The sequence below is a fragment of the Lissotriton helveticus genome, chromosome 9 (assembly GCF_964261635.1).
Source record: "Lissotriton helveticus chromosome 9, aLisHel1.1, whole genome shotgun sequence".
NCBI lineage: Eukaryota > Metazoa > Chordata > Amphibia > Caudata > Salamandridae > Lissotriton > Lissotriton helveticus.
Window position 1 is genome coordinate 262,333,361 of NC_136070.1, and position 26,183 is coordinate 262,359,543.

General features: G+C 45.6%; 1 protein-coding gene across 1 annotated transcript in view; it reads right to left on the minus strand.

The window, feature by feature from the left end:
• TGFB3 (transforming growth factor beta 3) overlaps positions 1-26,183 on the minus strand; it is a 130,087-nt gene that overhangs the window by 22,514 nt on the left and 81,390 nt on the right. The window contains exon 3 of the mRNA XM_078659936.1: positions 11,045-11,174. Coding sequence (XP_078516062.1) covers positions 11,045-11,174 — 130 coding nt within the window. The remainder of the gene's footprint in view (positions 1-11,044; positions 11,175-26,183) is intronic.

A 26,183-nucleotide genomic window follows, 5' to 3' on the forward strand; every position in this document is an offset into this window, starting at 1 on the left:
CGATGTTGAAGAGTTCCTTGCAGTTGTGTGCGTTGTTGTCCAGCCGGTCCTTGAAAGCAGTTTTCTTGGCGGCGCGGATCAGCTGGTGGTGCTTCCGGGTGGCCAGCTTGAGGGTGGTCCTGTTGTCCGGTGTAGGATCCCTTCTCCAGACTTTCTCGAGGGCTCGGCAGTTCTTCTTGGAGCTCTTGAGTTCGTCGGTGAACCACGGGGCTTTCTTGCTGCCGGGTCTGCTGGGCGGGGTCCTCAGCGGGGCGAGTTCGTCCGCGCAGTTGCTGATCCACTTCGTGAGGTTGTCGGCGGCCTGGCTGGGGTTCGCTGAGCTGGCAGGAGGGTGCTGGCTCAGGGAGGTGGCGAGCTGGTCTGCTGTGATCTTGTTCCAGCTTCTGCGGGCGGCCTGTTGCTGGTGGTGGTGGGTCGTCGTTCTCTTGAAGGTGAAGGTGAAAGTTAGAGCCAACCTCTGCTAACAGCCTGATACCAGAGGTCGACTTAACAAATCGGTTCACTCCACTTGGGAACTGCCAGCACTCTGGTATGGATTATTTCAGTTCCGAGATTCTAGTAATGCTGGTTCATTAGATATAATGTAGTCACTGCCCATAAAGATGTACAAGTCAGGGCAGACATGCACACCGACTGTTGGGGAAGTGTGCAACCTCCTGGGAGATAGTCAATGCTGGATTTTTTGAAGACTGTAGAGTAATTTCTTCGTAGAGGGTGGAGGGATTCTCAGTTAAATCATTAACATAATCAAGGCATGCCCCTAAGACTGTCCTTACAAAGGTGGGCTTTCACCCAAGAGCGGCCCATGCAGGTAGCAGCAGTGGGGCGGGGTTGGGGGGGAGACTCTACAGATGATGAGGGAAAATTAGTTATTTATTTAATTTCCCATCGGCATCGTCTATCGAATCCACACCCCTCCCCACCGCTCTTACCTGCACGGGCCGTTCCTCCTTGCACCTCTCCTGCAGTAATGCTGGGATCTTCGGAAGCAATCTGATATAACAGATGCAGCTTCTGGAGGCTGAGATAATCTGTTATTCCATGGACAGAGTAGGGTCGAGAGTAACGCCCTAGGTCGCGTTTCGGAAATGTCTACTCCACAATGATTAATTGCCTGGTTCTACCATGTCTAATACAACGTTTGAGCTAGCCAACATCAGCTTGGCCTTCTTGGCATTTTATCTACCACCAATCTTATTCTTTGAGGCCAGATAATGATTATCAAATGTTCCTGAATTCCCTTAATAATTACCCTTAAATGAAAAAATAGCTGATTTTCATCAGCCTAATTATGGAACCCTACAGCAAAGCATTATAAGGTAAGTAATGGAGATTTGTTTTTGTTTTAGGGTGGGTATGGGTTTTGGGGTACATGGGAATAGTAATTTTTACCCCTACACTATCCAACACTTTCCCAACTGTTGCACTCACTGGAGTAGGAATAGCAATTTTTACTCCTACACTATCCAACACTTACCCTACTATTGCACTCACTGGAGTGGGAATAGTAATTTTTACCCCTACACTATCCAACACTTACCCTACTGTTACCCTAAAAGTATTATGAATTGTAATGGTATGCGTTGTAACGGAATGCGTTGTAATGGTAGTTTTTATAAATGTGTTGTAATATCATGCAATGTAATGGTAGCTGCAATGTAAAGACTGCGTTGTAAAAGCATGCGTTGTAATTGCATGCGTTGTAACGTCATATATTCCTTCCGCTGCATTCATACAGTCCCTAGTAACTTGACCCTTTGTACACTGAACCAACTAAAAGTCTCCATGGTCACACCTGACATTAATCTTAATCCCTCTAGCAGGATGAAATGATCAATAGTGCTGAATGAATGACAAGTTGAGCACCACTATCCCGGGTAAATGGTTGCTATTTTTTAAATATTTGTGTTACAAAACGGGCCTTAGCAATTGGACGACAACTAGCTGGGTTTGACATGTCCACAAAAAACTTCTTCTCTAGTAGTTGAGTCATGAGTGCTTCAAGGCATCTGCTTTAATGCTTTGTTTCAATGAGTCATAATTGGAGCATTGAATGGGGTAACCCAGCCCGCATTTTCAATATGGACTTTAAGGGAAATCCTATCATCCTTTCAGCGCGTTGGTCTACAGTTAACAATATATTCAAGATCACTTCATGACGACAACAGATTGAAGTTCAGAGCACTTGCGTGTTTCCTATGAGAATTATAACCGACTTAAATAACATCAGGGCTGTCCTGGACTGAATTTGTGAGATTCTCGGTCTGGTTTTAGCATTTTTATCAAACTTAAATTACTACATTTTTATTATCCATGACTTAACCAAGACCATGACGTCCTTTTTTGTCTTATTAGCTTCGAAGCTTACTTCAACATAGTAGGAAAGTAGGATCTGCTTTTATGGTTACCCCCACTTTTTGCCTGGTACAATTCTGTTTCTGACTAGTCTGACTAGGATCCTGCTAATTAAGACCCCAGTCCCTGTTCTTTCTGCCTTAAATTGGTTATGGTGAGTACTTAGGTACATCCCAGATTGACTACTAGTGTACCCTTATAAGTTCCCAGTATATGGTTCTGAAGTACCCAGGGCATAGGTGCACCAGGGGTCTCCCATGGGCTGCGGCATGTATTATGCCACCCATGGGAGACCACTCAAACTGTGACTACAGGCCTGCCACTGCAGCCTGTGTAAGCTGGTGCTAGCAGCATTTACAGCAGATATAGGTTTCCCTATATCTGAGGACACTGAACCTAAAACCTATAAGTCACCCCTAAGGCAGGCCTTTCAATCCTGAAGGCAAGATGCTCGGTTCTAAGTGTGAGGATGCCTCTGCACAAACAGAACACCCCAACAACCTTTGCGCGATTCTCCCGGGTTATAAGAGCATCAGCCATTACGATACATAGAGTTGCCATTCGTCATTATGCGATGACCATCTCTAAACTAGCTGTAACGAACCATGTCATGTTTGGTGTCAAACATGCTGGAATCATATCCTCACACCATAAACAGTGTGGGAGGTATGATTCCATGGACTGTACAGCTCCTCCGAGAGGCTCTCAGTGCTGCCGGTACCAGTCTTTCAGAACCGGACAGCAAGCTAGGGCTGCTGCCGACCTGAGACATGATTCTGCTGTCCTGCTGCTGAGCCAAGCTCGAGCAGGGAAAGGCAGAACAATAGGTATCCTGTCACAGGGAGGTGTGACCAACTCCGAGACATGGTTTAGTGTATTGGGACAGGATGGGGGCACTTGCCAGCGCCACTCAGACTGCTTGAGGGGCACATTTGGTGCCCTCCTAGCATACTCCAGCTCAAACCAGTTCGGGGAGCCATTGGTTCCTGCTCTGGTGCGAAACTGGACAAAGAACATGGGAGTATCCGCCCGAGTGTCCAACCTCTCTTCTGGGAGGGACCTCTGAATCATCCCAACCCTTTCCTTAGGGTACTTAAGGGCTTACCTAAGGGTGGGTCCCTAGATTAATCGTGGGATTCGTTTCAGATCAAACTCTGCGCTCTCTTTAACCGTCTGGACATTCTGACTGAGTCGGGCAGACCACGTAGGACTGACCACATCGGACTTCACCTTTGGAACTGAGACTGCAACCAGGAAGACTCCGTCTGCTCCTGATCTCTTCGTTCTGCAAGCCCTCCGCACCTTCAGTGTCCGTCCTCCTTACAGGCCCCTTACAGGTCCTGTGGACATCCAAAGACAGCCGAAGGAATCGCCCTTGGAGTGAAGGAGTCACACCCCTGCATTCGCAGGCACTGCAACACAAGCTCACTGATTGCTGATCCTGATCTCCAACAGGGTCGGTAACACAGGTGACGGTTCTACAGCCTCCTTGAGGCCGGCACTGTCTTCAGACCGAGTCCGAGGCCAGGATCCCTTGTCGACACTGCTGGAACCGAGTCCATGTGCACAGTATCGGCTTGCCGTTGCTAAGCCTGGGCGACTCTTGTCTCCATAGATCATCTTGAATCCACTGGACACTTTCACCTTCTTCATCAGCGGCATCTACATGAAGTCCTCCATTGAGTTCAACTGCATTTTCAGACTCCACTGTGCACCTATGCACCCTGCTTTCCTGATGTAGGTATCCTGGTTCCTATGGCATCCACAGGTGGGGTGGCTCCACAACCTTCTGTCTTCCATGGGGTTTCTTCAGGGTCCACTGGGAAGGGTCCTTCTTCTTTAAAATTGCAACCACGATTTACCCATTGACTTGAATTGAGCACACGGCTGTGTTCCCACTCTGCACACGGCCTCCGTGGGATTCATGGTTATTTACCTTGGGTGGTTCCTTTGGTCCCCAGCACTTCTACGAAGATTTTTTTGGTTTCATCGAGTCTCCAGGCCGCAGTGCCAGGCTGAACATAGAAGTCCCTTGCTACTGGCATCGGACCTCCTTCCTACCCTGACACCTAACCACTGAAGGTCAAAAAGTGTGACCTTATGTTGATCTCAGCTGGCTTCTGACACTCTGCTACCAGGGTGGGTTGCTGGTGCTAAGGAGCCCAGAGACTGAGTGACCTGCCATACTTCCAGTGTACAACCCTCAGAGGTGGCCACGACGCCAGGCCCCAGATTCCCAGCTGTGACTCTGCAGCCTTGCGGCAAGGAGCAAAGAAGGCAAGGACCCTACTGTTTCACAAAGGAGAGGGGAAACTGAATTTTGAGTACTTTAGATTTGAGTGAATAGTAAGGTTCTGTTTTGCTGCCCATGCCTGTGTATACCGGAAGATTGAGCTGCTGCCTGTGATGTGCCGGTATAGTGAATTGCATTGCATTTTATTCCACACCTAAAATACCTAGGTGAAGGCTATCAAGAAAGAAAGAAACATGGGTCACTAAACCAAGGTGATATAAAATCATATGAATCAAGCGTACAATATCTTCCATAAGAATTTGAAACACACTAAAAGCTGTTCACGCCATTCTAAACATTTTTAAATACGCAAATACAGAATCAGCCACAAAAAACATGACTGCGCTATCTGTCAATAAAAAGGCTTCCAGAAATTGAAGCTTCAAACAGAAAAAAGTAAAACATTTGAAACAGGACTCCTCCCAGAAAGGTCAACAGTAGTTGCATTTCTTCTTCAAAAATGAGACTGGTGTTGGAGATGACAATACGAACATAGAATATAGATTAAGACTGTATATTGGTAGCAGTCCTATAATCACCTTTATAATATTTGTTTAAGTGGCCACTTATTATTACTGAGCACCCCAAATACATTATGAATTTAGTTTTATGTTCCAGAGCAGGGGGTAGGTCTTGGGCTACAGTGGTGACCGCTGAGGAGAACTTTGGCTGCAGTGGAATGATAATGTTAATTGCTTTGATTCCAATATTCTTTTACCATCACGCACCTTGACATCTCAAAAAACATCTAAGAAACACTATAATAACAAGCATTGGCAAAAGCAACAGGGTTGGCCTTGGGAAGAGTGCAACATTTATTTTTTGCCTATGTATTGATTTTTTGTAAAAATAGATTAAGTATGCAAAAGCAACTTCCAAAAATAAAAAAATATAAAAAATAAAGGAGTGGGTCAGCAGCCCAGATGCACCAACCCTGCCATTGAGGTGCAATATTATCTAGGCAGGCGGGCCCATGTGATCAGGCAAAATAGTGTCACTCACATTGTAAGACGACCAACTGATGAAGAGGATTGTCCCACTGCCCCATTCTGTGGCGAAGCGGACGAAACCAAAATGTGAATAGTGCTTGAACGGACCAGTTGAAGAAGAAGGCTGACTGAAAGCTACTGTATGGAAGTTAAAATGTATAGAGATTTAAAGATTTTTGGGGGAAAACAGGAGGTTGGCGAGCGAGCTAAAGCTGCTTCTAGGCCAGACATAAAAATGTATCCTTATGTCCGCTTCTCCCTCGAAACATGACAGCGGCGCGTGTCAGGGCAAGGCCGCCCCTGCTAATGTAAGTGCCAGCACTCCTGCCAGGTGCCACCAATGCGGTCACCAAGCATCAAAGGCGCTGAGTGCCCAGACTAGCAGAGTTTGGACAGAGAGTCCTTGTACATTATCACTGCTTTAAAATGAGATATGCCTCAGAGATAAACTCTAATGATGAAAGCACACACAGACAAAGCACTGTTTGTGTACTTACTCTATAATTATAGAAACAAAGAGTGTAACGTGTAATCACGCGAGTCTCTTAATTATGGTACAGAACAACACCTACACTATTGTACTGATTCTTTTTTAACGACGTCAAAGCTTCTTGAGACAGAGTAAAAAGTGATGACGGTTTAGCACATCTCAATGCCAGCGGGCCGCGTATGACGCATGCATGAATATTATTGTAGAACTGATTACTTCAGTAATGGGCTCTTTTAAACTTTACAATGATGAGTTTCCAGCCACTTGGAATGGAAGGCTCGAGCAGTAATTCTGCTGTTGCAGTGGTTTGCAATTTCTGTTTAGGGTGGTTTCCTAACATCTGGACCTATTTTGATATTTTCTTTGCATGGAGAGAAGAGATTTATGAACAGGCTTAACATTTCAGCCATTTGATGAAGAGACAGGAGTTTGTTTTTGATGCCCACCGAATAAACTGTTTTACATTTGCAAAAAATGGCAGTGGACCACGATTTTTTTTTAAGGAACGCCTTATTTTCATAAATATTACAAATATGTTTATCATTAGTGGACTTGATGACTAAGAGACTTATTTACATATACTCTGTCAAAACATGGCCGATGCCCTTTCCGCCATATTATAAGTGCATTCTAGTCTATGGTACGCGTAATAAGGCGGACAGGACATCCTTCACGTTTGTGACAGAGTACCCGCCCGCCAAACTCTACATCAGGACTTAAGGCTCCAGCCTGGTCAGCTTAACTTCATGCGCATCCCATTTTCAAATATTCAGGTAACTAGACAGTCCGTCGTAAGTCCAGGAGGGCTGGATCCATGTCAGACTTTTAAGACAAGTATCGACTATGTAAACAAGCGCAATATAGATTTGTTTTCTAGACTTTTATGGAAGTATGTTAGAGGGGTCTTGCCCTCTTACATTGTAGACCGGGCTCTTTCCTATTTCCATTAACATGGTAAACAGGAATTATAAGAAAATCGGAAAATTATATTAACCCATGTCACATATTGAGATCTTTTGATTTAGCCACAAATAACAAAAACAGAACCAGGTTCTCTGCAAGGCAACCTCTTAGAGCTCGTATCAACTTAGAGACTTGCTGAATAGTCATCAAGGCAGTCAACAGCGGCTCCCCACCCTAACTGGTATCTAAGACCAGTACCTCCGAGAGATGTGCAAAGCTCACAGCACTGTCAAACTACAGACCAGACACACTAGAAAAGAGAAATCCAGATACCAGATCTTCTGCAATGGTCTAAAATGCCACTGTGTCTGAAATCTGTCACGCATACTCACTCCTGCTCCACTTTAAGATGGAATTGAAGTCTGTACTCTTCAAATAGCACCTCATCGCCATATCATTATTATGCTGCTATGGCGCAAGGAGAAGATACGCAGAAGATGAACCACCCTTCCCCTGCCCCCTGATGCCCTACCACCTGGATACTCGCCCAGCCCCCTTTTGTCACTGTATCTCTTCATACTTGCTCACCCGGAACACCGTAGGAAAGTCCATCATCTACCCTCCCTTCTTGGGTTCTGCCTCCTGGCAATACTACTTCCAGCCCAAATGTATTCCCCCACTGCTGCCAAGTGGCAAGGGTCTACTACATACATCCCTATAGTTGCATAGAGGGAAATATTCTATTTAGCGAGATGGTTGGACCTGGTTGGCAAATGTGCACGATACGTATGCAAGGGAGTTTACAAAGCAGCTAAACTACCGACTGGGCCTCTGGGAGCCATAAACCCCTATTCTGGCTTTCTCACTTAACCACATTCTGGCATCTTGGGCAAGTCACGTCAACCCGCCGTGCTTCAGTTCACATGTCTGCCAAAAAATAGAAGTTAGAAATGAGATAATTGTTGCTATATAAATCACTTGATCGGTATTCCAAAATTACTCATATGTGAATTAGTACAGCTGTTTGTTGCTCTGACACAGAGAGCTGTTTGTGACTATCCGGGGGTCTCTTTCGATGCCGTATTCCTTCAAATCTAAGACACATTCACAATTGTGGTACTATGATTGAATTTGCCAATGAGATTTTGCCTTGGTTTCTGTTTACAGTACCATCATGTTCATAATGTATGGCAGGATGTATTGATAGAATGCTTGCTTCGGATAGTTATGGCAAGAAACGTTTCTTGATCTTCTGTAAGGAGGGCCAAGTTTTTTCAGATTTTAAAATCACTAATTAGCATATTGATGCCACCGCCGGTAAATAGATACCTTTAATACAATGATGATATTGTAGGAAATCACATGACAGGGTACCCAGATGAGATGGAATGACATAAATGGCATCAAAAGATATAACTAACATGACATAAGTGAGTGCCCTCTGAGCATTGTAGCATCACTTATCCTTGATAACATCTCTTCATTAACAACCACACCAGCAGAGATAACTGCAGGCCATGCATCTCCAAAGTCTGCATATATTTCAGGGGGTTGTTGGTAATTCTCTTCCTGCTCAGGGACTTGGCTTTATCTGCTTGGACAGTTCAATCCACTGCTCCCCAAAAGAAGTAGGATGAATCAGATACATCTATTGGTGGTAGTGATGCTGAAACAAACAACAGCTTACTGCCTAAATCAGTAGCATTGGCGAGTCTGGTAAATCTATTCGGACATTATTTGGAAGAAATGTTCAGCTCTATATTTAACAACCTCAACAACGTTCTGTGCTCCTCCTTTCTTTATTCATATTTACTTTTACCTTCTGAATTCATTCATTAACCTTCTTTCTCTTTCCCTCTCTCTATTTCCTTCTTTCCCTCTTATTTAATTTTTTCTCTTTCTCGTTTCTGAAATTTAGATCTTTCTTCTTTCGCTCTTAGCTGGTATGCTAGACTGTTGCATCAGTTGCAGAGATTTGAATATGGCCTAAAGATCAGAAGTTCGTTTAATCCTTTTGCGACCCACAAAATGAGTACCACTGAGATGGGAAGTAATTAGCAGCAGTTATAAATGCCTAGACACCACATGGTATACTTGCACAATTTAAGTATGGTGATTATTATCTTTCCTTCCATCCTTCCAATATACTTCCATTATTTAATCATTTATTCTGTTGTCTCTTCAATCTTTCCTTCTAATGATCCATAACTGTTTCCATATTTCCTTTCAATGCTGTATCTTTACAACTTTCTATTACTCCTTGCTTCTTTTCATTGTTCCACCCTTCCTTATATTCTTTCTGCCACATTTCCTCACGTTGATCCTTCCTTCGCAATATTTCACTTTCATCCTTCTATTCTTGGATACAGATGCATTTTCTTCCATCATTTCTCAATTTTGACATTCTTTTTCTATCTTTCCATTGTTCCACCTTTCCTCCCATCTATTATTTAATCTTTAATGTCATCTCCTTCTACCCCTCCTTTCCGGGAAGGAAAGAAAAAAGTGGAGGTTTTTGGAATCTCTGGTTGTCCTTCAGGTCCTCCAAGAAAAGGGTGCTTTACTCGAAAAATAACTACTTCGAAAATAAGAATAGAGACGCAAACAACAGACCCACAATTATCTTCCAAACCTTAAAATTCGTTGCAAACCCAAGTAAACAATCTAAGATTTTAAGTTCGAATAAAAGCGTTAAAAATAAAATTCTTTCAAATGAAAATTCGAAGAATACATGATGAGTTAGATCAAAGATAACTCTTCCACCTATACCTGAAAGATCTGTGAACTAAACCATCTTTTCAACATCTAAACGCTCACAAGAACCATATCCAGGAATAACATCCTAAATGAAAACAAGCACAGTGCAGAATACACAACTCATCATCACATTGTAGAGGACTGCCTCAGAATTCTAGATAAATGAGAAATCTGGCTTTTAGTGATTGTATAGCAGCAGCATTCCACTCTATAAACCATGCAACCGTTGCATAACACTTTCTCAACCAGAATAAGCATATAATCAACAGTACTTATTTTGTTCGTTCCTTACAGATAGATTGGAATTCAGAAAACTTGACCATGTAAAATAATCCCATCATTTCTTATACTGTGGGGTTCCACAAGGATCATTCATCTCTGCCCGAATAATGCACAAAACTGTTCATTCAGGACTTCCTAGATACGTATAGGAAAAACTAAACATCTCCGAGGGTCAAGGAAAAACAAGACGGAAATAAATACTAACTCTGGACATTCCTACACCAAGGAATAGCAAAACTGCCAAGCAAGACTTCTCATACTGACACCCAAACTCCACCATGATTGTAGTGAGAAGAAAGTTTAAACAAATGACTCTGACCAATCTAGCCACCACGTGTACCTGGTGGCATAACTTTGGGACTTTTTGTTCTGTCTAGCAAACAGATCAATCAATCAGATCAGATCAATCAGTGGGTTCTCCCATTTTTTAAACTATTGTTCTAGATAGAGTATTAATCTTGATTTGTGAAGTTGTTGTCCTCCCCCTGCAAATGTTCTGCCAGTAGATGTATTTGACATCACTGGACCCAATGACAATCAGCTGAGAAGTAGGAGTGCCTTCCTGTACCTGAATGTAGTACTCGATTGTCATGCTTCCTATGCGTATTAGCACAACTTTGCTGTGAAGGCGCTTTTGGCATACTTGCAGTGACACTGTATCGCCTTTAGCTCCAGTATGTTGGGGCTGAGTTGGGTCTACATTTATGACCACTTACCCAGAATTGACATTCTTGGCACCCCACCCCTTAAGCAATGAGTCCGTGTTCATGGTCGCCTGTGGCTGTGGCTGAGGCCTAATAATGATCTGCCTAGTGTGACCGCTGGCTTGCCAGACATTCCCATATTGGATGCATGTGGGGCTGTGCATTTAGAACCAGAGCAATAAATGAAACTATCATACAGAGCAATTTCATCACCTCCCTGACTGTCAGAGTGATGCTGCAGAGAGAGAAGGGCTATGTGAACATACTGTACCTCTGCGGGTCAGCCACTCCCGGACATTCTCAGTCACATCAAATGACAGCCACTCCGCTATTCCCTTGGTCAGCACACTTCTCCCGCTGATGAAGCGTTGTTTGGCAATGTGCTCATCTGGGCGCAGGATCTGCGGAAGGATAAGAATCACACATTTATACACTGTGAGCCCTCGGTGGACTTCAGTTCTTCAAAAAAGTCACATACAAATTTGAAGTTAGATGAACTTAGAACCATATGTGTTATCATGTCCTCAAACCTTGCCTTAGGTATTGGCAATATAGCATCAGTTGACAGTTGACAGAGGAGAAAACATTGCATAACAAAGCGTAGCTACCTTGCGCCCCGATTCATGATTTTCCAGACTATGTCCGAGTCAATGATGGAGGGGAGTGTCAGCCCTGTTCTATTCCTACTGTCCCAATGCATGTTGGGGCATGCACGCCACTCTTTCTAGAGGTCTCTTTGATTCCCTATGATTCCCTATGGATTTTCCTGAGAAACCGCCCACTATATCTGGTGGCAGCCACAAAGTAGTACAGGTGGGGCACGGGGGAGAAAAAAATATAAAATGTCACTTACCTGACTGCTGGCTGCCACCTCTCCTCCATCCTCTTCTGTTCCCTCTGAACTGGAAGCAAGAAGCACACAGGCCTCCCTAAGCCAATCACAATGCCGCTGTCACCAGTATGACAGCAGCGTCGTGATTGGTCTGAGCACCATGGTTCAGCACTCAGACAGAGAGTGGAGTGGGAGCCTGTGCATATTCTCCACCCAGGCTGTGCATTACAGCCCAGTAGAGAGCATACTAAGTGCGCATGACTGTTTGGCCGGCCCAAGTCAACCGGACAAACTGTCATGCGCACTTAAGAGCCCCAACCACTCCCCCTGCTGGCTGTGATGACAGCCCAGCCCGTCCCTGTCCCGCCCCGTAAAACTGCTTCAGAAAAATAAAATGATAATAACATTGAGTTATTATTATTTTATTTTTCCTTTTTCCAATGCTCAAAAGAGCAATGGGGCGGTGATCCTCCGCCTTAGCAGAGGAGAAGGGGTAGGAGGTGCCATTGGAATCACCCTGCTTCAGAACTGGGAACAATGAGGGAGAAGGGTCTCAGCCTAACATGGAAAGTGAGGCTAGGAAAACGGAGATTTTCTGATGGGCTGGTCTCTCTGACTCTCTGGTAGGAATAGGACATAACAATTGTGCAAAACAAGGCATATCATAAAACTCAAGCATGACTTCCTCCCTTCCCATGTATGACTTGACAACCTTTGCCTCTATGTCCACGGGTGGGTGTGGTACCAGTAGTCCTCCCTCAGGATTTGAGGTCTATGGCTTAAAATTCGACAGAAGAGTTCCATTGAAGTATTGCAGGTATAACACTGGCTTGGTGTTCTCTCCCTGATTTGCTCAATTGCATAAGTGTAGGCCTGCTTGGGAATAGGAACTCCCTTTTGGTGTAGCTTTAGGTGATTTTGTGGGGTCTATTGTGGCGTTTGTATGGGTGGTGGTTACTTGAGATTTACTTCTGCAAACAGTTTGTCTGTAGTTATGCTTCAGTTGATGTTGTTGGCATGGTGAGTGGACACACAGAATGTGATGTAATTGATGTGGGTGATAATCTGAAAGTTTGTCAGATGTCACAATGAGACAGTGGTACAAAGAAGTCGAAGAAGAGTATACATCACTTCAACCCGGGTATATGTAGGCACACATAATGTGCCATGCATCTCAGATTTGTGTTGATGGTCTTTGTAGCATTTAGGGATTTTCTTGGTGGATTGTCCCTCATCACATTACAGTAGCTAATGATGCTATGTTCATTACACACCATTGTTTGCTACATATATTGTAATGTAAGTGACATGTAGGATCGTTTAAAGAGTTGTGCAGAAGATGTTGCAAGAACGAAGCAGTAAGGCTGCAAGATTTGCCCAGCATGCACTTGTATGTAGTGGGCATAGTGAATGGCTATAAGCCATACCTTTTGTGCGTTATATGAAGGAACTGTCTGCAGGCTATAACCTGAATGCCACAGGCCCCTTTGTAGAGGAGTCCCCAGATATGCATAGTGTTCCTGTACGTATCATACACATAGTGTAATCTACGTCTGTGCCCTGTGAATGCAACATTATGCACATAGCTACAAACTGTGCCCTTTAATGCCCATGTCACCGTTAATACTAAGCAAGGCATAAGCTGTGCATGTCACACAGCGGGCTTACCTCCAGGTCTAGTTCTGTATTACCTATTCTCTTGCAGGGCATAGTTCATGTCCATAGGCAAGCTTCTTATAATGTGTGAGTGCAGGCTAGGAACTATCAGCTGGATTCATGAACGAAAAATCGGCTCGCAAAGGGCCAGATTCTCAGAATCTGGCCCTTTGCGAGCGCAATTTTTGCATTTGGGATTCATCATCCCAAATGCAAAAATCGCTATTTGCGAAATCGCATATTTGCGAGGAATTGCATTTAAGGAATCTCTATTTGAGATTCCTTAAATGCAATTCATTAACCAATTTTAAATTGCGAATTCGCAATTTCTGGCCACTATTTACCACGAAGTCTGACTTCTTGGTAAATAGCGAAAAAATAGAAAAAAGCACTTTAGTGCATTTTTCTCAGTTGCATGTTACACACACACATGTCCTTTGGACATGTGTGTGCGCAACACCTGTGTAAATTTGCATTTCAGGGGTGCTACAGGGTGTCCTTTGGACACCCCTGGCACCCTTGAAATCACATCCTTATTTGCGATTAGCAAATTGCTAATCGCAAATAAGGAATAACTCCCCATTCATTCCTATGGGCCTGTAGGCCTATAGGAATGAATGGGAAGTTATTCCTTATTTGCGATTAGCAATTTGCTAATCGCAAATAAGGAAGATGTAGGAATCGCAATATTTTTTGCAATTCCTACATGAATCCTGTTTTGCAAGCCCTTAATAGCGATTCCTTATGAATCGCTATTACAGACTCACAAAACGGGACTTTGATGAATCTAGGTGTATGTGCCTAATGGACTATATGGAACACCATTGATGAAATTTGAGAAGGCATAAACAGTGCATGAGGTGACGGTTGTGAATTTGAATGTCTTTTGGATTATGGACTGTAACATTAGTGTCACTTTACCTAAAGTTTTTTCGGAAAATGTACAAGGTTTTTTGTAACCTAATTTAGTGTGAGATCTTAGTAGAAAACCATAATGGCCTCCTTTTTATACACACACACACACAAGAGAAAAGGGTAGTTAAAGCAAGTACATACAGATAGATTCATCATTGAAAATTGCGCTCGCAAAGGGCCAGATTCTGAGAATCTGGCCCTTTGCGAGCGAAATATTTGCATTTGGGATTCATCATCCCAAATGCAAAAATCGGTAATAGCAAAATCGCAAAATTGCGATGTATTGCATTTATGGAATCTCTATTTGAGATTCCTTAAATGCAATTCATGAAACATTTAAAAATAGCGAATTCGCAATTTTCGGCCGCTATTTACCGCGAAGTGAAACCTCATGGTAAATAGCGGAAACTTAGAAAAATGCACTTAAATGCATTTTTCTAAGTTGTATGTTACACACACACATGTCCTTGGGACATGTGTGTGCGTAACACCTGCGTCCAATGTCATTTCAGGAGTGCAACAGGGTGTCCTTTGGACACCCCTGCAGCCCTGAAATCGCATCCTTATTTGCGATTCCATTCATTCCTATCGGCCTTAGGCCCATAGGAATGAATGGGGAGTTATTCCTTATTTTCGATTAGCAATTTGCTAATCGCAAATAAGGAGGCTGTAGGAATCGCAATTTATTTTGCGATTTCTACATGAATCCCGATTTGCAAGTCCTTAATAGCGATTCCTTAATAATCGCTATTAAGGACTCGCAAATCGGGACCTTGATGAATCTAGGGCATAGTGCTTTACTGAAAACAACACAAACATTTTACACATAAAGATAACGTAATTGAAATTAAATAAAATCTTCCATTGAAATAGTTTTCTTTTCTCTCTAAAATATATAGAAGCTTGAGGAAAGCATTGCAGCCAATAGAAAGGCATTCCTCCGTGCCCTGCTTCGCTGCCCGTGACACACCTACAATCTTTCTTGTTCAGATGATGTATTAGGGCATAAATTACAAAGAAAAATCCCCATTGCCAAATTGAACCGATAAGGCGGTAGTAAATCTAGGGTATTCCCAAACACTGCCAAAGACTTTTTAAATGGACCCGAGAGAACTGCAGATAGTAGAGAGTCGGTCCAATTCTCGGACTGGACTTTCTCCCGAGGTGGACTATTTGATACAGAAATTTGAAACTGTACGATAGGCCGCGCCTGTGAAAGGATGGAAGACCTAGGAAAGAGTCAGTCACATTCCAAGCTTGCTGTTAAGTTACTGACTGTCCCAGCTCTTCTGTTCTGACTGAGGGATGTTCCCCTTGGGAAATCTTCAGATTTCCATACAAACTTCTATAGTGGCGCTCCTGCCTCATCCAATGACAGACTTATTGTGATATGGTTGAAACTGACCAGTGATCAGAACCGCTTATTGTAGTATGGTATCAAGAGATGTCTGTTAGTAGCTTCAGGAGTACCTGCAGAGCACCTCATGATCACCATGTGTACTTTCAGAGGTCACATTATCCGCACTGTACCAGGAAGCGCAGGGGCATCAAACAGACATGGTGAGATCTCTTGACAGGATTGTTCGGGCACACTGCCAGATAACATGAGCCCTGTAATGACAAAATCGGACACCCCTCTGCCACGTTGCAGTGGAAGTAACCCTCTTTCTAGGATCTCTGCAGAAGCTTATGGAGCCTGAATTTTTCAGTGAAGCCAAGATGTCTATTTTTTAAATGCAGCAGATAAATAAGCCAGAATTAGTCATACATATCCTTAAAAAATGATTAATGTTTGCAGTAAGGTCCAGGAACTTAGCAGTCATAATGCAATAGTTGGGCACAGTTCAAGCTGTCTGCTCCTTGTTCTTAGAATTTAGGAGTCGCAGGGGAGGGTAAAAGTAGGGAATATAACAAACTGTCAACATGGTCAACGGCATGAACAACTTACAAGATGCCGCATTATTGTTGCATATAATCTTCGTAGAGAGCCGCGTATGGGGCAGTCAGGGGGCATTCTCTGGCAGACCTCGTAGCGAACCAGCACGAGTAACCCCTACGTTTCCTAAGGCTCATGAGGCATTGGATTCAATACAAAAACAGTCAGCTATTAAGCGACAAAAACGAAAAATCTGTAGGTACATTGCATAACCTGCACTATATCTCACTTCTTGTAAATAACACTTTTTTTAAAGTAGAGAAACGTGAGTAAGGTGGGGATTTGTGTACCCCAGTCCTGAAGAAGGAGTTCCGACTCCGAAACATGTTGACACACACACACAGGAGGTGATGCACATTGCCCTGCATATCATACCTCCTCTCTCTCACCCTTTTAACAGCGCCAGCCCGGGGGCCCATTAAAGTTTTTTGTGTTCACCCCACGAGCCAGGCACTTTTTAACATCACTCGTCGATAACCTCACCACTCACACACATAAAACAAAAATCCTCACACACACCACACATAGTCGTTTATAAGTGCTCCCGCGTAATTGTAGGTCGCAGCACGCCGCATCCCGCAGAGGGGTGTGAAGACCCCAATGATGAAGCATGACACTAAGGGGCCTGTTGGTGTGTGAGGGGTATTTTAACAACTTTGGTGATCCCAACCATCGTAGGGAAACCTTTCCATTCTAAAAAGTGGATTCATTTTGTTTATACATACTTGCCCAGGGAGAACGAATCCATTTTCGAATCTCTCTCTCTCCCCCTTTTGTTATTGACCGGCCTCAATAGGTAGCCATTTTGTGGTTGAACATTTACTAGCCAAAGCCACCAGCATGCAGAGTAATTATTTCCCTTTATGATTAAGATCTACTAGTGTTTGAGATCTGAATAGAAAGCTTGAAGGTTCATCCTGGAGAGGTTGTATCTCTGTATACATTGTGCCGAAATGTCACTATAACTGGGCATGGCAATAATACGTGCCGGTATGTGTCCTCCCTGAAACATCCCCAATAGCGTTTGCTTCCCCAGACTCCCCAGTGTTTGGTCTGTGTGGGGACCTCTTTTGATTGTAATCCTTTCCATGAAGGTGAACTAGACGCTATAAGGATCGTCTAAAAGCACTGGTCCTGGTTCTCCTCAGGGATTGAGTTGACCATCTGTTCCACCCACTTGGGTCTACACTTTGATAGGACTTGTACTGCATCTGCCTGCAACACCTCTTCGTAGCACCTGTACACCAAAAGTTTCAAGGTGTTACCCTTTCGCGTTTGTTCCATTAATCTTGTTATTGTGTTATTGCGTTTATAGCAAATTCGCTTCTCTCTAACCCTGCAGTGGTAGTTGTAGACCAAGCCCAATTTGGAGGTATTTACAGAAGGTTTTTGTCTGGGATGTCAAATTTCTTGTGCAATTTATTGATTGTTAGTACAGCCCCATATTCCATAAACTATGAGGAGTATCTGTGGCCTGTCCTCCCTCTCTCATGCTTTATCTATGCTCCGGGGAAACTGCCCGATGTTCTGTGGGGAGTTATTATGCTAACTTCCTTGTTAAGGGCTAGTTGGGCAGTCTGTAAAAGGTCCTTATGTTGCCAGCCATTAGTGGCATGGGGTTTGAGGTCCTGTAAAGTTCGTTTTGTCTTTGCATCGTGGGTGAGATGGGCCTGGCAGAATTTAAAGATAAGGGGGCAGCATTGTTTGGCCCACCCAAACCCATGCTTTCATGGAGTTGTTCTGAATTCGCTTCTTTCTGTAAAGCGATTGTGCTACCACTTAGTATCTTTGGAGTGGAGGCAGATCTGGATGCAAAATGTCTCTTCGTTCATTTGTTGCTTCCTCTCACTTGCCAATACTTTGGAATAGTTCCTAAAACGTTCCTATTTTTTTCACCAGAAGACTAATAAAAATTCTGAATCCGCAGACTAATTCAGTAGAGCATCACCCGCTCTGTTTCACTCACTCTGCCATTATTTGGTAGTCTTTTTCTTCTGTCACAAAGCTTTCTTTGCAAAGGCTTGTTTAATCTAGGCACTCCTTAGCTGTCTTGATGATCCATTTTCTTCTGTCAAACATTTAATTATGTTATGTCATGTTAGCTGTACTTATATAGCGCATAGTTACTATTTTACACATATTCTATCATTATTTCTTATTTGAACCAGGGCGTATTTCTTTCTCCTACTCCTACCTATGTCTTCCCAATCGGAATTCCACGCAATTTGCAAAACTGTGCGACTTACTGTCCATACGTCAATAGTGCTCTATGAAAGTCTTCCTCCAACTTTGTACCCTCTACCTATAGATCACTTGAGGGGGTCTACCAGCGGCGACTGGTGACTTTTGAAAGTAGCGGGGCATTTCATGCTCCATGCACGCTTGCAACTTCAGCACAGACTGCATCACCCACAATGTTTTATATAACTTACCTTACTACGCGTGTTCAACCTAAATAAACGGTGCTGTTCTGCTCCATAGCCTCCTCTCCCTGTGCCACGCTTGGTTGGCTTCATAATTCAAGTGCGGATGCCGCACTCAGATGTTGGCCGCCATCTAAACCAATCCGTCCTGTGGAATTTTAGTTTGTGAACTGAACATCATCTGCGCCATCTTGCCCATTCCTCAGACTCACGTATGAACATACACGACAGCCATTTTAGGTACCATGGTCTCCCTGTTCACGATCGATCATCAGCGCACTTCCCTGACCCTGCAAGCATCCCCCATGCACCCTGGCTGCCCCCGCTCCCACATGCACAAGTCATGAACCTTCCCCTTCCGCATGACTCTGTCTCTGGGAATCACCCCCCCACGCCTGACCAACACCTCCTTTCCTTCCATGAATACCCCTCTTTTGATAAACCCTTCCTCTATGCTCGATTGTCCACACCGATCCTTTCTTTCATGAATATCTCTCCTTTGATGACCCCTTCCTCTGAGCCCGATTGTCTGCACGGACCGCTGGTCATCCCTTGGCCTGAGGATACAGTTTATTGCCCACTACTGTATGCACTGGCCCCTTTTCAAAGGAGCTACTATTGATCATGACCTCCCCACCCCCTGAGATTCGATCAGGCGCACACATTCCAAAGGAATCGGCGGAACACTCAGCTGCGTGATAGCCCCCTCCTATTGTATGGGGGGTGAGGACCTCTACTGTAGCCACGTGTTGGAATGAGCCGGAACTGGGGGGGGGGGGGTACCGGGGATGTCATTTTTCATTACTTCACAATGTCTTTATTGTAATAAAGAGCGGTCACATGTCGTAAACCAGTGTATAAAAGGCCAGGCCTCAGAGAGGCTGTTAGAGAGCACCTCGAGACGATACCTTGTTGTCCGATCTGATGTGTTCTGCTCCGTCGGAATAAAACTTGTTTCCTGTCTTCCTGTCTCCAGCGCCTGCCTCTTTATTTGATAAACTTCGTATGGTATTAGAGGCGTTTAACGCCGGGCAAAATTACTTAAGAAACATCGACTAAATCGCCTGACCATTTTTCTGACTTTCCTCAATTGGCGCCCAACGTGGGGCCCATCAGCGACACGTGGATCCAGTGGGAGAGGTCCCGACGACAGAGTGAACGACTGCAACGATCGGGAGAGCTCCTGTCCGATAGACCCTCGTCTGACAGCCGATCATCCGAACTTCACTGGTTCCAAGCAGACCTCTCCCGAGTGATCTACGGTCCTGACTGGGAACCATCAGGAGTGCCGCGGTAGCAGCAGAGAGTAGAGGACGATCGGGCGCTGGAAGCGGAAGACGAGAAACTGTCCATGCGGTCCGGGTAAGGTCGTGACACACGACGAATTACGAATTGATTGATTGTTTGATTGATTGAAATACTAGTATTTGCATTGTCGCTTTTTGAGATATTCGCTGCCTGCAAACGGGGAGGAATAGGAATATTCTATCTCCCTTTGCGGATAGTGAAGGGTAGGTAACGCGGACTTTTGTCCCCCATTGTAATCTGCCGTACCTATTTTTCTCCCCACTGATTGATTGTCCGAACATAGATTGTTTGGAGTATAGTTCTTTTGAGGTTCTCTGCTTGCAAATAACGTAGAATAGCAATATTCTGTCTAGTCTTTGCAAATAGTGAAAGATAGGTAGTGCGGACCTTTGTCACCCGCTGTAATCTGTCATGCCTGTCTTCTCCCCACTGATTGGTAGTTGGAACAACCCGGACCGCTTATTAGAGATGAACCATCCAGCTCCATTGGAAGGCACCCCTAATAAGGACATTTCACTAAACAAGGACTAGTCGCTATAGCTTATAGTAAGTTATGGCATAAATATACAAAAAAGGACCCCGAAAGTCAGTGGCCACTGATAGGTTCCTTTGATGATCATAAAATAAAAGCGCTAGAAGCAGCTGTTAGAATAAATAAGGCAACGCCCACCATGCTCGATAGTATCGGCATGTGGCGCAAAGAAGCAGAGCAACGAAGGAAAAGAGAAGAAGCAAGAATAGGGAAAGAGTTACGAAAGGCAGCCCACCTGGCCGCTAAGGAACTAGATTAAGAAATAAGAAGGAGAGAGGAAGTTAGACAAACGCAAGAATCAGGGTCGGCAGACCAATGCCCTGTTAGGACCCCCTCTACGCTCTACCCGGAGATGCCCTCCAAACAAAGGGCAAACGACGAGTTACTGCTAGGTCCTCCGATTACCTACATGCCCCCTCCTTATGCCCCCTGCCAGCCTCTAGCACAGCACCTACCAGTTCTGAGTGCGGGCGAGGGTGACCCTAGCGCTAGTGCCCCGGCTCTTACGGCCTTCGCACCAGCCACATTGGTAACAACATCAGATGAACTCGAGACTAGCAAGCAGCTAACGGCCAGACCAAATAGGTTGAGCAAAGACGAGCGGGATGGGATAGACAAGATAGCAAAGACACTGGTAGAACGGAAAGAGAGCGAAGAATATACGATGGATATGCACAATTCACATGCCGGTAGCCACAGACGGCATTTTATTTTACGGTTCAGCTACCACACCCTGAACGCATATGAGGATAGATATCAAACTAAGGGTCCTGCTAAGCTGACGGCTCTATATAGAAAGGTCGATGTTGGAGATGGGACTGAGCGCGATGTGACGGACCTCTTCATGCAAACGCTTGAAGTCTTCCGCCACCTCACGGAACAGAAACCAGAGGTTAAGATCACAGTCCCTGAAACAGCTGAGTCCCCATTAGAAGTAGCCAACACTATGATGCCTATCAGAGAAGCCGCCCCCTACTGGGTTCCCCCAAGAGGTCAGGGAACAAACGACGATATCAACCACGCAGATGCAAAAGGGAGGGTTGTGTACAATTGGGTTTACCAACCATGGGATCGACAAGATATTTTAACCTTTAGGCAAACCCTGCCTGATTTAAGGAAAAACCCGACAGCATTTTACACCGAATTAGGCACAGCCTTGGGCTCAACGATAATGACTCTAGCAGACATTGATTTGTTTTTCGGGTTATGTCTGCCGGCTGACGTGTGGAAGCAAATCCGGAAAGCCGAACACACAGATCTGTTCGGACATACCTGGAATCAACTCAGTGAGCTAGATAGACGACGAGAGCCCGGAAGGAAACCGATAAAAGACATACTGGAACTTCCGGACAAAATAGTTCAGAAGCTAAAAACCTTGATCCCAGAGAAAAAGGTAGATTGGTCAATAGTCACGGCTTGCCGTCAGAAACCCCAGGAAGACGTATCAGAATACTTCTCCCGATTTGAAACGGTGTTCTCCGACTACAGTGGCCAAGACATGACCACCGCAACCGGACAACACCTATTTGTGCAAAACTACGTAAAGGGTCTGTCACGAGAGGTTTCCCAAAAGTTACAAACGAGCGAGAGTAGTTGGGGGGCCTCCAAACCCGCCGCTATTCTCCAATGGCTCAGTACTACGAACACCAAAAGGATGAGAATAATAGGGCAATCGAGAGAAAGAAGAAAGATTTGAAAGAAAGGGTGATGATAGCCCAGATACAAGGGGTGGCAGTCGGGAAAGAACTACACAGGGGGAGCTACCAATCAATCGCCCCTAGAAATCCACCCCCAAAGGACCGCACACCCACTCCCTACTCTGGACGTAGGGTCATAGAAGATAATCAGTGTGCATTTTGCAAAGGATTCGGGCATTGGAAGTCTCAATGTCCGGCTCTTCTGGAACTAATTAAAAATAAAGAAACGAGGGACATGACGAATGGCCCCAGGACTAGAGGGCAGGGGCGGGGGTACACAAACGACACCAATAGCGACAGACCAGGAAGATCGAACACATTTGACCGTCCCCGACAGAACCAGTACCAACTATCTGACAGTGAGAACACTCCCGACTTCGCATAGGACTGCCAGGGGCAAGGGAGGGATCCAGTCGAGCTCTGTGTTGACCAGCAAGGTCCTTACGTCACCGCTAAGGTCCTGGGTACAAAGTCTCCATTCTTGGTAGACACTGGAGCGACACGTAGTGTATTATCAAAGCGACTGATTCCAAGGGCACCCTTGTCTGGCTCACACATTACATCGATAGGTTTCGATGGAACGCCCTCCACTAATCCCCTGTCTGTACCTATCTCCTTTGACCTAGGAAACAACCCCACTGACACAACATTTCTGCTCTCCTCCAACTCCCCTGACGCCATTATGGGTATTGATTTACTAAAACATTTCCGAGCTACTATTAGGTGTTCCCCAGATGGAGTCCGAGTCATCCTGTACGACAACCCGAGCATGTCCAGATCCCGCCCCGCATGACTTATGTACTCTATAACTGATGCTGACCTATCCTTGCTCGACACCCTACCCCTGTACCTATGGGCCAGAAACGACTCGGATGTAGGACGAATGATGATCGACCCTGTGCACATAACTGTTCGACCAGACGCAATACTCCCGAAACTCCCACAGTACCGGATATCGCCCGAAGGCGAGAAGGCATTGGTAGCGATTATTCAGTCCCTGGTAGATGCAGGAGTGGTAGAGGAAGTGGTTAGTAATGTCTGCAACAGCCCTATCCTACCCATTGTTAAGAAGCAGGGTGAGGGAGATGAGAAAGCGTACCGCTTCATCATCGACCTGCGAGAAGTCAACAAAGTGGTGGTGCCACAGTACCCCGTAGTCTCAGACATCACCACCATTCTGACCCTCATCCCGTCCACTGCCACCACCTTCACCGTTATTGATCTCAAGAATGCATTTTTCTCTATCCCCATCCATCCAGACAGCCGTTATCTCTTCGGCTTCACTTTAAAAAACCGTTTGTACCGATTTTGTAGAGCTCCCCAGGGCTACGCTGAAAGTCCCAGCATTTACAGCCAGGCCCTCAAAAGACAGCTGGACGCCGTCCAGCTACCAGATGGAGTGGTGTTGATCCAATATGTCGATGATATCCTTTTGGCGGCCGACACCACTCCACTTGCAATCACGGCCACTATCCAACTCTTGCACTTTCTTGCGGAGAATGGCCACAAAGTCTTCAAAAAGAAACTGCAGTTCTGCCAGCCTCAAGTGACATACCTAGGCCATCTCCTGTCCAAAGAAGGGAGGAAACTTACGCCCGACCGAATCCAAACCATCCTAGACACCCCCATCCCAAAAACACAGAAGCAAGTCCGTTCATTGGTGGGCCTTACCTCTTTTTGCCGACAATGGTTACCAAATTTCAGTCTCATTATAAAGCCCCTACTTTCCCTGTTGGCCAAAGATGTTCCCTTCCCACTCCCTTAGACCCCCGAATGCCAAGCGTCCTTTAAGGAATTGCGGGATGCCCTTTGCTCAGCCTCCGTCCTAGGGACACCAGATTACTCCAAGCCCTTCTCCCTCTTCACTCACGAAAGGGAGGGTTGCGCATTATCTGTTCTAACTCAGCCCATCGGCTCCAAACAACGCCCTTGTGCCTACTTCTCTGCCACTCTTGACCCAGTCGCCAGAGCTTTACCTGCCTGCCTTCGAGCAGTAGCCGCCGCTGCTGTCTCTATCCGTCAGAGTGAGGGAATTGTACTATCGAACTCTCTCACGGTGTTAGTACCCCACGCAGTTGACACCCTTTTGAACCAGACCAAGACTCAACACCTGACTAGTGCACGACTGACTGGGTACGAATTGACCCTACTTGCACCCCACATCACTCTGAAGAGATGCACAACTTTGAATCCTGCTACACTGTTGCCCTTGCCTGAAAATGACCCCGATGTGCCCCCTATACACGACTGTGTGACCCTCACGGACGAACAGACCAGGAGTAGAATTGACCTCCGAGACATTGCTTTTACAGACCCTGATGGAGAGCTATGGGTAGACGGCTCTTGTATCAAACTCCCAGACGGCACCACTTCAGCTGCCTATGCGGTGACGACAGCCCGAACAGTAGTTGAAACAGCCCGCATCACGCAACGATCCGCACAGGCGGCAGAGCTAATTGCCCTCACACGAGCATGTATCATAGCAGCAGGAACCACGGCGAACATTTACACGGACAGCCAGTATGCCTTCGGGGTGGTTCATCATTTTGGGCTCTTGTGGAGGGAAAGGGGATTCCTGACGTCCCACGGCACGCCCATCCTTCACGGAGATCTAGTCTCCGCCCTGATTGAAGCAGTTCTCCTCCCCAAACGATTAGCAGTGATCAAATGCCAGGCACACAAGAAGGTGACGGACTTAGTTGGACAGGGAAACGCACTGGCCGACATCACTGCCTGAACCACAGCTGAGAATAGGACAACGACACGTATATATGTGACCAGGTCACAAGCAGAAAAATGGACTGACGCTAGGGAAACGATTAGGAACATCCAGTCGGCCAGCACACCTCACGAACTGACTGAGTGGGCACGGGTGGGTCTAAAGGACGATGAAGGCTGCTGGCGGACAAAAGACACAAACAAATGGTTGCTGCCTGACTCATACTTGATTCCCATACTGACTATGGCACACTCCCCTGCACACATAGGTTCTGCCCCCATGATTGAACTCATTTCCAAAGTCTGGCACAACAACAAAATCTCCGACTCAGCCAAACGCCTGGTCCAGCAGTGCCTTATCTGCCTACAACACAACCCCGGGAAAGGAACTGTGGTACCCCGGGTAGGGTTTGGGATCCCCGACCACCCCTTTGAGGTCCTCCAGATGGATTACATCCAGCTGGAGAGATGCCAAGGCCTGAAGTACGTATTAGTCATTGTATGCGCCTTCAGCAAATGGGTGGAAGCCTATCCAACCCGTGATAACACTGCCATGACTACTGCCAAAGTACTACTGAAAGAGTTTTTCCCTCGCTACGGCCTTTGTCGAATTTTATGGAGCGACAATGGCCCCCACTTCATAGCTGAAGTTATCCAACTAATCTTGAAGGGGCTGGGGGTAAAGCAGAGGTTCCATGCGGTCTTCCACCCCCAATCCGCTGGCCTAGTTGAGCGACACAATGCTACACTGAAACTAAAACTGTCAAAAATAGTGGCCACCACAGGACTTAAGTGGCCAGATGCCCTCCCACTGGCATTGCTATTGAGGCGCTCCACTCCCACTAAGCACCACTTGACCCCCTACGAGGTTGTGTTTGGGCGACCAATGAACCTCTGGACTGCCCCCAAACCAACCTCCATTCACGACGTCCCCGACGTCCTGCTGTCAGATTATTTATGCAAATTAACTAAAACGTTGTCTGTCATTCATCAACAGGTGCAGCAGGCCATCCCCGATGCTTCCAGGGGTCCCGGTCACGATATCCAACCGGGAGATTATGTTTTAGTCCGGAATTTTCAACGGGCAAAGAGTCTGGAACCCCGGTGGACGGGCCCCTGGCAAGTACTGATCACCACTCGGACGGCTCTTCGAGTAGAGGGGAAAAGGCACTGGCTGCACGCCCACCACTGCAAGAAGGTCTCCTCGACCCTGGCCACGACAGAAAACGTCGACACCCAAGAAGAGCTCCTGAACAAAGACCGGCCATCACTGAACTGCTATCCTGATACAGAGGCACTTGAACTTGCAAAATTCCCTGATCCCACTGTGCCATCCCGGGAAGGGTATTTCCTGCGTCGAAAGGAGGGAGCTTCGGCTAAGTAGACCACGGAC